This window comes from Eptatretus burgeri, chromosome 9, assembly GCF_056783735.1.
Source record: "Eptatretus burgeri isolate ZD-2024b chromosome 9, Ebu_testis_v1, whole genome shotgun sequence".
NCBI classification, from domain to species: Eukaryota; Metazoa; Chordata; class Myxini; order Myxiniformes; family Myxinidae; genus Eptatretus; species Eptatretus burgeri.
Window position 1 is genome coordinate 47,361,807 of NC_140969.1, and position 12,735 is coordinate 47,374,541.

A 12,735-nucleotide genomic window follows, 5' to 3' on the forward strand; every position below is an offset into this window, starting at 1 on the left:
TTGCCCCTGAACCCGGCACCACAACAATACTTGGTGGAAGCACCTTTGACAACAATTACAGCTGTGAGTCTGTTGGGATAGGTCTCTACCAACTTTACACACCTTGATTGGGCAATATTTGCCCGTTCTTCTGCACAAAACTGTTCACGCTCGGTGAAGTTGATGGACAGCAATCTCAAGTCATGCCACAGATTGTCGATTGAATTTATGTCTGGGCTCTGATTGTCTACTCGAGGACATTTATCTTTTTGTTCCTTAGCCACTCTAGTGTATCTTTGTGTGTTTCGGGCCGTTGCCATGCTGAAAGGTGAACTTCCATCCCAATTTCAGCTTTGTTGCAGATGGCAGCACGTTTTCATCTCGGATTTTCTTCACTTTGCTCCATCCATTTTCCCTTCTATTTTGACAAGTGCCCCAGTCCCTGCTGATGAGAAACATCCTCAAAATCGAATGCTGCCACCACCATGCTTCACAGTAGGGATGGTGTTCTTTGGGTGATGTGTTGTGTTGGGTTTGCACCAAAAGTAGCATTTTGCATTTCGGCCAAAAAATTCCATCTTGGTTTTGTCAGACCACAAAACCTTTTGCCACATCACATGGCTTCAGAATCTCCGGAATGTCTTTTTTGCATACATCAAATGGGACTCAAGGTGAGCTTTTTTGAGTAATGGCTTCCTTCTTGCCCCTTACTTGTAGAGACCGATCAAGGCTTGACTTTTGGAGTGCTTGCGATATTCTCACATGTACACACTGACCAGTCTTTGCCACAAAAGGCCAGTAGCTCTTTCAAAGTTGCCATTGGCCTCTTTGTGGCCTCTGATCAGCTTCCTCCTTACTTCGTCATCCAGTTTGCAGGGATGAGCTGATCTAGGTAGGGTCTTGGTGGTGCACTTCGTGCACTCAGGGTGGACAAGGAGGCCTATGTGTGGAGAATCTGTGAGGGGGTAGAGCATCACCTGTGGTCAAGTGATTCTCGTCCTGCTTACAGGGGAATTTGCGCATTGCATAGTAATATGTACGAGGTGTGTTCAAAAAGTATCCAACCTTAATTTTTCATGCGTAAACAAATGAAGCTTGGGAGGCGTGGTTTGGTGCACGTATGTAGGCGATCCTAATCCGTATATGTGAATATTTTCCCACCTGCAGAAGCTGTCAGTCGCCGACCGACTGCCGATGAGTGAGGAAGTGTAAGTGAGCACCGTCGGATTTTCGTTTTTGACAAAATGACGCTTCACTGTGGTCTCGTCGCCAGTGATCACTGTGTTGAAGTTGTCCTGTGCGATCTATGTCCTGTGTCCTGTGCGATCTCCAAACGGAGTTGCTTCTGCTCGATCGTTAGCAGCTTTGGCACGAACTTCGCTGAGATTCTCCTTAAGCCCAAATCCTCAGTCACAATGGAATGAACGGATCCAATGCTGACGCCCGCCTCATCTGCAAGTTCTCTGATCGTGATTCGACGATCCTGCATCAGCAGGGTCCTCACTTGGTCAATGACTATCTCATTTCGGGATGTTGAGGGCCTACCAGAACGTGCTTCACTTTCCACTGATGTGCGACCATCTTTGAAGCGGTTGTACCACTCTTTTATCTGTGTGGTGCCCATTGCTTTATTCCCGAAGGCCTGTTGAATCTTGCGGATCGTTTCCACTTGGGAATCTCCAACCTTTACACAAAATTTGATGCAGTAGCGTTGTTCAAGTTTTCCCGTCATTTTGTCAAAAACAAAAATCCGACGGCGCTCACTTACACTTCCTCACTCATTGGCGGTCTGTCGGCGACTGACAGCTTCTGCAGGCGGGAAAATATTCACGCATACGAATTAGGATCGCCAACGTACGTGCACCAAACCACGCCTCTCGAGCTTCATTTGTTTACGCACGAAAAATTAAGGTTGGATACTTTTTGAACACACCGTGTGTGTGTGTGTGTGTGTGTGTGTGTGTGTGTGTGTGTGTGTGTGTGTGTGTGTGTGTGTGTGTGTGTGTGTGTGTGTGTGTGTGTGTGTGTGTGTGTGTGTGTGTGTGTGTGTGTGTGTGTGTGTGTATATATATATAGCCTGGTGTTGGTGCAGTGGTTAGGGCAGCGGCTTGGGATCCAAAAGGTCCTGAGTTCAAGCCCCGTTTGGCCGCTGAATTAATACACCAGGGGTTGACTCAGCCTGTCATCCTTCCGAGGTCGGCGAAATGAGTACCAGTGTACTGGGCCGGTGTATACCCCGGTTAAAATAGGTGTACCAGATCCCTGTGTCGCAAGAGGTGACCAGGGTTGCGTCAGGAAGGGCATCCGGTGTAAAACGTGCCAAATCACGATGCGGATCATATGGATGATCTGCTGTGGCGACCCCTAACGGGAGCAGCCGAAAGAAGAAGAAGAAGAAGAAGAAGAAGAAGAAGAAGAATGTGTATATGTATATATACACATTTGTATGTATTGTTGCGTCCACGGGTGCCGAGACACCAGCTTGTCACTCGGGGGATTAATCCCTGGTTGTCCTCAGTGGAACCAGACCTGGGGCTACCGCTCACAACTAACGTTGTGGTATGGTGAGTTGTTTTAGAACCACGAACGCCACCCAGTCAACCACGAGTTCCAGTGTCCATCATCTAATTATTCCATATAACTAGAGGTCACGTGGTTACCTGAGCGGGGAGCGCGCCCTCGGCAAAGCACCAATGTTATCTCGATTATATTTTAATTAGGGCGGCCGAGCGTTTTAACCGCTGGTCCGTGCCGACGATTTTTGATCAAATCTGTCGTAATTACCTCTCAGTCTATCTCGGTTCGGACAATGCTATACCAATGGAAGGAAAGGACAAACACGGACAGGTTGGAAATCGACAAATGATTTATTAATAATAAAATAAATAAAACCTTTTTATTTTCTGAGGGAAATGAATTAATTTCAAAGCAAAATCAATCAAAATGCCAGGAAAGAGACAAAGAGCAGATGCTTAAAAGGGGTTGACTTACTTACAGCTAAACGCAGACAAGGGTACCCAGCAGATCATTCGGGGGGTGGGGGGGAGAATTGTCTCGCTCACCAGAAAGTTGTCGTCCGTGAAGTGAAAACATCCTGAAATGTGTGCATGTGTGCATGTCACGTCCGTTCCCAGCACCCAGCCTTGCTGTGCACCCTCTCGCGAACAGCCTTGAACGCCAGTCGAAGTCTGGAGGGCACTGAGATTGTCTGTCGCAGGTTTAGACCCTGGTGTTGTTGGTGACCGACCCGTGCCGCACTTGTTGGCGGTGCTCCTCGCACCCACACGCACACCACACGCTCGCTTGCCCAAGTTTGCTTCTCGTTCTCTTCTCCCTCCCTGGCTTTCCTCTCGCCCCCGCTCTCCTCTCGCCCCCGCTCTCCTCTCGCCCCCGCTCTCCTCTCGCCCCCGCTCTCCTCTCGCCCCCGCTCTCCTCTCGCCCCCGCTCTCCTCTACCCCGCTCTCCTCTCGCCCCCGCTCTCCTCTCGCCCCCGCTCTCCTCTCGCCCCGCTCTCCTCTCGCCCCCGCTCTCCTCTCGCCCCCGCTCTCCTCTCGCCCCGCTCTCCTCTCGCCCCGCTCTCCTCTCGCCCCCGCTCTCCTCTCGCCCCGCTCTCCTCTCGCCCCGCTCTCCTCTCGCCCCCGCTCTCCTCTCGCCCCGCTCTCCTCTCGCCCCGCTCTCCTCTCGCCCCGCTCTCCTCTCGCCCCGCTCTCCTCTCGCCCCCGCTCTCCTCTCGCCCCGCTCTCCTCTCGCCCCCGCTCTCCTCTCGCCCCCGCTCTCCTCTCGCCCCCGCTCTCCTCTCGCCCCGCTCTCCTCTCGCCCCCGCTCTCCTCTCGCCCCCGCTCTCCTCTCGCCCCCGCTCTCCTCTCGCCCCGCTCTCCTCTCGCCCCGCTCTCCTCTCGCCCCGCTCTCCTCTCGCCCCCGCTCTCCTCTCGCCCCGCTCTCCTCTCGCCCCCGCTCTCCTCTCGCCCCCGCTCTCCTCTCGCCCCCGCTCTCCTCTCGCCCCGCTCTCCTCTCGCCCCGCTCTCCTCTCGCCCCCGCTCTCCTCTCGCCCCCGCTCTCCTCTCGCCCCCGCTCTCCTCTCGCCCCCGCTCTCCTCTCGCCCCGCTCTCCTCTCGCCCCCGCTCTCCTCTCGCCCCCGCTCTCCTCTCGCCCCCGCTCTCCCCTCGCCCCCCCTCTCCTCTCGCCCCCGCTCTCCTCTCGCCCCCGCTCTCCTCTCGCCCCCGCTCTCCTCTCGCCCCCGCTCTCCTCTCCACAGAACGTATCTCCGCCCGTCTCCACAGGTGCAGTCCGTCCCAAGCTTACTCCGCCCCACTTGCGCACGGTTTCCATGACGACCCATGCACTCTCAAAAAAGGCGGATGTCGAAGCTCGCGAAAGAATGTTTCTGAGGAAGAATAAGGGTGGGCTTCAGAGCTCGAGAAAGATGTGTAAAGAAAAAAGCTTCCCATAAGAGAGGGGATCTATCCTTTACCCTTCTCAACGCATCACATTTAAGATCCCATTAGACATGGGGATGGGGCCAATCCAAACATGTATTTAAGGAAATGACTGTCTGAGGACCTCGATGTGTGGATGCCTTCATCAGACTGGATTCTGAAATCCATAACAGTATATATATATATATATATATATATATATATATATATATATATATATATATATATATATATATATATATATATATATATATATATATATATATATATATATATATATATATATATATATATATATATATATATATAATATTGGGCTGTGCTTCCACATTGTAAAAGCATATGAACCGTGCGTCCCCATTGTCTCAGGTCACTCACCTGCATTTGATTTTTCGTTTGTTTTTTTTTCAGTTTATTTATATTTTCATTTACGGCTGTTTTGTGAGGATTCTGTGATTATTATTATTATTTTTAATTTTTTTTCCCGGTGTATCTGCTTTGATGTCCATCGGCACACAAAATTTCAGCTTTCTGCGTCAACCGGAAGGCAGTCAGTGGTTAGATAGAGCTATGCATGTGTGTATGTATATGTATATGTGCGTGTGTGTGTGTGTAGTATTGGATGGCTGGTCTCGGGACATCCTCAAAAAATTCTTGCAATTATACACTGAACTCGTGCACAAAACGTGAATAACTACAGCACGAGCACTATACCTGAACTGGCGATGTGTTTTTAAGCGGCTTGTTCAGAACTGGGTCGAAGCAAATCCTAAAAGTTATTGCACCCTTCATCTTTGGAGAATGATAACAGCTGCACAATGTGTACATGAAGTGTTTTTATTTTTATTTTTTGACTTTTGAAAATTGAGGAATGGCTACTTGATGAACATAGTCGGGAACAATTGGTGATTGTCGTTTAATTTGTTTACTATGCTGTTTTCCTGTTCCATTGCCAGGATTTGCCCATACTATCTGAGTAGAGAGCTCAAGCAGAATGCAGATCTACTTTTCATGCCTTACAATTACCTCCTGGATCCCAAGGTGACTCATGTGTACTGTCCCTTTTGCTGTACCTGAACTGTGCTGTCCATAACATTGCCAGTGTAAACACAAATATAGTTAATTTATGTGCATACAAAATTTTGGTGAGCTGACAGAGGACAGACACACAACGTACTGTCAGTGGAGCCACAGGCAGACACAACAACCAAGGAAATTGATGAGACAGAGGGAGAGAATGCATTAACCTTCAAAAAGTTTTATTAGTGGTAGAAAACATCGTGGGTGGTTTTCTTGATTAGTGCTTCTATTTGGGAGATGTATCGACATCATAATACACTTGTTTGCCCGTCCGTCTGTCTGTGTGTAACATTGCTCTTCCAACCATTGTTTGGATATCTGGACTGACTCCACCCACAATTTCAACATGAAAAATCACACAGCCACCTTGTTGTTGCTATGCGAAGCCAAAGACATCTTCAGAGCTATAATTTTCACAATTGCTACGCCCTCCCTATAAGATCTACCTCTCGTGTAAAACAACCAAAACTACTTAAAATGATCATGCCTCAAAAGGTTGGAGCCAATAGGCAATCACGGGCCTTGTGAAGGCCACGGTAGTTATCGGTCTCAGCCTTCAGTCCTTATGCTTCAGGCATCAGGTGTCAGCCTATATGGGCCAGTGTAATTAATTTGAATGTATCCGAGCTATATAACCACGTGCTTTATATATGAACATGAGCAGTGGGCATGTTTTTGCTTCAAACCCGGGTTATATTTTATTTTATGGTGTGATCGAGGCACCGGTCTGTAACCTTGTACACTGCCGAGATATCTATTTGGCATTCTCTTGAGCAAGGGCTTTTACGGCGGAGGTTCCACGGCTCCTTGCTATTATTTCTGCCTATTGTCTCCTAAACGACTCAACCCGGGACCATAACACCCAATTTCTTAGAAAGGTCTTTGTCCGAGGAGTTCTTGGAATCTTGCGAGATTGTGAAAGAAAAAAAACTGTCATAACCCTCGCCAGAGGAGAGGGCATTGCATTTGGGTCCATTTGTGTGTTTGTTTGTTTGTCCGCATATATCTTTTGTGTTTTTCTCCGCAACCGCTTGTCGGATTGAGACAAAATTTTCACCATTGGTGCGACTACTCATGTAGAATGTTTTGATGATGATTATTATGTCATAGGTCATGTGATGTGGCAGCCATATTGGAAAAACTTTGGACCTCTGTATCCAAAACCACACCAAGGAAAAAATTGAAACTTGGCACATAGCAAGTATTCCTCATGGGGAATGAGTGATTTTTTTAATGACGTTATAATTGCATATGTAGAATGCCACATCCAATGTATGAAAATTTTTGAGGGTCATCTCGGGATAAAATGGTCCTTAGAAAGCAAATTCATAACGCCATCAGTCACATGATTTGGCAGCCATATTGTTAAAAAAAATAAAAATTCTCTGAAGTGGCTGAACAAATTGAGGCGAAACTTTACACGGATGACCGCCTGTCCATGAGGAACAAAGGGTTTACACATATGATACCATAGGTCACATGGTTTGGCAGTCATCTTGGATTTACCCTCAAAACTAAAAAATACACCACTCAAAATAAATCCTGGTGAGCTCTTTTTCTTGTTATTTACTTTTCACGATGTGTTTTTATATGTTTTTATATATATATATATGTGTATGTATATATGTACCTATACCTGTATACTCCACTGGTCAAAAGTTTTGGAACATCCCCATTTTTCCAGTTTTTACTGAAATTTAAGCAGTTTAATGTTTCAATGTACTCTGAAATTAAAGCGGAGAACAAATAAACATTTGCAGATTAAAAAGAAATCATGGAATCAAAATGTGAACAAAATTTAATCGAAATATTTGACTCATCAAAGCAGCCACCTTTTGCAGATATAACAGCCGAACATACTCGTGGCATTCTTTCTGCAATCAAAATCAAATATTGTTCGGAAAGTTGTTCCCAACACTGTTGCAGAAGTTCCCACAAATGTGTTGCACTGATAGGTTGCTTTGCTTTCACCCTTCTGTCCAGTTCATCACAAACAAGCTCGATGGGGTTTAAGTCTGGAGTCTGTGCTGGCCATTCCATAATTTGAAGCCTACTGTCTTGTTCTTTTATTCTAAGGTAGTTCTGACATAGCCTGGAGGTATGTCTTGGGTCATTATCTTGCTGTAGGATGAACCCCTGACCAACCAGGCATTGACCAGAGGGTATTGTATGGCGCTGCAAATTGCTGTGGTAGCCCTTTTGGTGCAGGGTGCCAGTCACTCTGTGCAAGTCGCCAGCTGGAGCCTGGATCCAGCAAAAGAGCCCCAGATCATCACGCTTCCTCCTCCATGTTTGACAGTTGGTGTCACACACTGAGGAACCATCCTTTCGCCAACCCAATGGCGTACAAAAACCCTGCGTGATGAACCGAAGATTTCAAATTTTGATTTATCCGTCCATAAGACCTTCTTCCAGTTTTCAGTAGTCCACTGGCAGTGCTTCGTGGCTCAGGTAAGCCTTTCTTTGTTATTTTGCCATCTGAGCAATGGCTTTCTTGCTGCCACTCGACCTGTCAAACCTGCAGCTCGAAGTCTTCTCTTCACAGTTGAAACTGAGACTTCCTTACTGTGACCAGTGTTGAGCTGTGCTTGAAGCTGCTGTCCTGTGAGCCGCTGATCACTGAAGCTGTTGCCTCTCGGAAACTTGTCTTCTGATTGTGTTGTGGCTTTGTGTCTGCCAGACCTCTTCCTGTCATTTTCCTCCAGTTTCCAAGTGCCTTTTGATGGTGTAGGAAACTGTACTCACTCGTATCTTGACTTGCTTTGCAATTTCTCCAAAGGAAAGATCTACACTTTTAAGGGTTATACTGGTCTGTCTGTCTTCCTTTGTTAATTGGCTTTTTCTCACCATTATGATAGCAATATACTACTTCCTGCAGTGCAATATTGTCCAAATAATGCTTCAGAGGGTGTAGTAACACTCTGTTCCAATACTGCTTTTATACAGAGGGTTTGTAATTGATCAACAAAAGTTGGGACACCTGTAGGAATTGTTGGCATAAACTTTCAAGGCTTAATTTACTTCCATTGCTGCAGAACAGCTGCAGTTGCTAACCCATTACTTGTTCCCTGAAAAAGGCCTTTTTTAACAACTCTGAAATTTACATTATTTTTCAGTTTTTGTTAACCTAAACTTTTTTTTTTAACCTCTGGCAGTTTACCGCTTCACTTTGTACCATTTCATGTTATTCACTGGACTTGAACTGCTTAAATTTCAGTAAAAACTGAAAATGGGGGTGTTCTAAAACTTTAGACTGGTGGAGTGTATATATATATATATATATATATATATATATATATATACATACATACATACATACATACACACACACACACACACACACACACACACACACACACACACACACACACACACACACACACACACACACACACACACACACACACACACACACACACACACACACACACACACACACACACACACACACACACACACACACACACACACACACACACACACATACACACATACACACATACACACACACACATACACACATACACACATACACACACACACACATACACACACATACACACACATACACACACATACACACACATACACACACATACACACATACACACATACACACATACACACATACACACATACACACATACACACATACACACATACACACACGGAATTCGGTCATTGGTTTAAGGTCGTTATTTGGTACAATTGGGCTGCTCATAGTCACTTGAGAGTTGCAATTCCACGGGGTTTCCGCATATATCACGGAATTGTGTGTTGGATCGGCAACCGTGATGGGCCATGACATGTACGAGCCATGCTGTTGCTGTTTCAATCGCGGTTTCTGTGAAGTCTGTGAGAGCGTGACGGGAGGGGAAAGAGTTGAATATTCCATTGTTTCGATGAGGTAATTGAGAAATATGGAATGATCAATGAGGGAATGCAGGGGACCAGGGGGTAGGGAAAGGTGGAGAACAAAGATGCGACATACTGTAGTTGGGTGGGGGAAGTTGAGGCTTTATTTTGGGGTGAGTGGTTGAGGACTTTTGATGAATGGGGGAGGGAGGTTGAGGATGGGGAGGGAGGTTGAGGAGAAGCAGGACTGGTTGGGGGAGGGGAGTTGAGAAGTTGTGGGGATTTGGTGTGGGTGGAGTTTGAAGGCTTGGAGAGGGGGGGCGATTGAAGCTTTAGGGTTTGGAGGGGGTGGTTGAGGACATGGGGATTAGAAGGTGGCTTGATGACCGGGTTTGTGAGGGAGGGGAGGTGGAGTTGAGGATTTGCAGTCACATTTTACATTGTGCAGATGTTCCGAGGGTCCCTACTCGTTTTTATTTATTTAATAAATTACCCCTCACTACATTGGCCGATACAACATGGACCTGCCTTTTTGCAAGTCTTTGCATTCATACAAAGCATGAATCTTGTCCACACTCGGTGTAATGGTTATTGCATCCGCTCCAAGTCTGGGAGGTCGGTGGTTCAAATCCTGACCCGTCATACCAAAAACTTAAAAAATGGTACGTGCTGTTTCCTTGCTTACCATTCAGCATTTAAAAGGTAAAGAGCATGGACAATCCCCTGAGATTGTTGTCCTTGGGGAGGAGTTTCCTCTTGAGGAAATGCCCTGCTGAGTTTGGTGAAAAATTTGTGACATCGCTGGTTCCCAGGATACCCTGAGAAGTGACGACGTGCGTGCGTGTGCCCGCTCGCTCCAGTACAAGCCTTAGATCGTATACTACAGAAGACGAAGAAAAAAAAGCCGACATGGGGAAACGTGGCACGACCGTGACAACTTGCTTTCTCTCTAGGTTTTTCCGAGTTGAAGGAACCGCATTCATTTTCTTACCCCCACCACCGAAGGTGGATGGAGGTTATGTATTCGCCCCAGTTTGTCTGTTTGTCAGTAGGATATCTCAAAAAGTTCTGGACGAAGTTCAACAAAACTTGGTGGACGTGCTGTGCGTGTGGCAATGACAAATTGATATGATTTTGGTAAAGATCCAGAACCAAATGTAAATACGAGAATTATTTAATTTTTTAAGTGATTCTTCACTAATGAGAGATTGGGCTCAAAACGATAGATCGCAAGATATTTCAAAAATGTGTTGGGCCCGATATGTTCTCGTGGATCAGGCATTACGTGGCGGAGGTATACGATCTCCCGAGTGCCCTTCGAGTTTTTTTTTTATTTATTTTTATTTTTTTATGCCTCTGCAGCCGAAGGCCAGAGGTATGTTTTTGAGTTGTGTGTCTCTGGCTGGCTGTGCATGCATCCATTATCGGTTTTCTGTTACCATGATAACTTGAGAAGCACTGAAGCGATTTCAACTAAACTTGGCACGAATGTAGGCTGTAATGTACAGATGAATTTGTTTGATAATTGGCTGAACGGGTTGAAGGTCATGTGCCCTTTTATTCATCACTTTGGAGACCCTATCTACGAGAGTTGGGAGCATCTCACGTTTTCTCTTTTGTCCGTCCTTATTTCCTCATTCGCTCTCACTCTCGATTGTGGCTTTTTAATTGAATGTATTCTTTAATTGATACCAAGCTTAACAGTGTGCTGATTTCTGGCGTGAGTTAAGGCATATCGATTCCAACACAGGTGGAGCCATTCACGTCAAATTCTATTTTCTGTTTTTTTTATTTATTTATTTATTTGTGAAAGCTAAATGAACTTGGACCAATTGCTCATCGACTATTATTTCTACCATGTGTAATATGGCGACGAGGTATGTGGTGTATCGTACCATCCGTTCAGAGGATTAGTCATAACGGGATAAAGACGGCTGCACTTACAGGTCTCGATGTGGGCCCAATATCCATTAAAAAATAAGTGTGCAATGTACGTACTTCCGTGGTAATTGCACTCTCTTCCATGGTGCTGTTCTAGGCCAGGAGTTTCGACAAAATTTCACAATCACCTTGAAAAAAATAGTCGAAAGTGAAATTTTTCTGGTGAGCTCCAGAAAATTGCCCATGCCTCCTCCCCCCCCTCCTCCTCCAGTGCAAAATTGTTCCACCCTGTGGAATTTTCAAAATTCAAGATGGCCACCATCCCAATTCGTCTGAAATGGGAAAACGCCAAAATCATTACAACTCAAACACAGGCATTAGAACAATGGTTTTGGTGGATGCTGAATGGAATGGACGGATGAAATATTCATTCTGAGTTCAGCTAATAAGCACAAATCCAAAACAGCCACCAAAACACCAAATAATCAGCTCAGAAAACATAATATTTGCAAAAACAACTCGTTGGCTTAAATCTCGTGTGACCAATGCAGTGAAATTCATGTGATTGGTAATTGTCGACACATGTACTGTATTTATATGTACAGAGTGGCAACAAAGTCCCTATGCAGGCAGTTAGAATTTAGTTGGAATTTATCTGTTTGCTTCCCTCCATTCTCTGCACAAATTTGAATTTTTATCCATGTTCTTCTGGACATCATCTTCCATGTTGAGGGCTGGAGGTCATAATAGCAGCCCCTGACAGCTGTTTTGAGGTCTTCAACTGTTGTTAGGTTAGGTTAGGTCAGGTCAGGTATGGGAGCATACGCCACAGCAGCGCGTCACTGCGTCCACTTTCCGTGGGTACTCCAGCGGTTTCCGTCTGGCCATCCCCCAGGCAGATGCCTGGCCCATCCCCATCTCCTTGACATGCTGATCACCCTGCTGCAACCACGAGGTATGTGGTCAGCGCATTGGCCTTCTCTATTCACGAGGCTTCCTTGCTGAGAGAATCTGGTGAGCAGGATCAGCATCAGGAAAACGAGCCACATGTCCATGCAGCCACAGCTGACGCTCACGGACTATGCAGGTAACAAGTCTGATTTGTGTCTCGTAGAAACCACTCGATGGACACGCACTCCGACCAGCGATAGCCAAGGATGATCCGAAGGGACCTGGTACCAAAGGATTTAAGTTTCCATCTCAGATGCCTGGTCAGAGCCCAAGTCTCACATCCGTAGAGCAAGACCGGAAGCACTGAGGTCCTGAAGACCTCCAAGGTCAGTGAATCTCTTTGTGACCTCAACATCCTCACCACAAACGGGTACAGCCAAAATATCAGCATCCAAAATGTCATTGAAAGGCTGGATCTTAGTTTTGACCGAGGAAACCCATAATCTCAGTGGCTCCGACTCCTCATTCAGCACCTCGGGGGCCCCAAAGGGATATCCAGAGTCTCCGCAAAGATGACTGCATCATCTGCGAAATCAAGATCAGAGATCTTGAC

General features: G+C 46.1%; 1 protein-coding gene across 5 annotated transcripts in view; it reads left to right on the forward strand.

The window, feature by feature from the left end:
- Window positions 1-12,735, forward strand: part of RTEL1 (regulator of telomere elongation helicase 1) — a 153,832-nt gene that overhangs the window by 38,481 nt on the left and 102,616 nt on the right. For all 5 annotated transcript variants that reach the window (XM_085895094.1, XM_085895096.1, XM_085895097.1 and 2 more), the window contains one exon: window positions 5,372-5,456. In XM_085895094.1, the coding sequence (XP_085751220.1) occupies window positions 5,372-5,456 (85 nt within the window). The remainder of the gene's footprint in view (window positions 1-5,371; window positions 5,457-12,735) is intronic.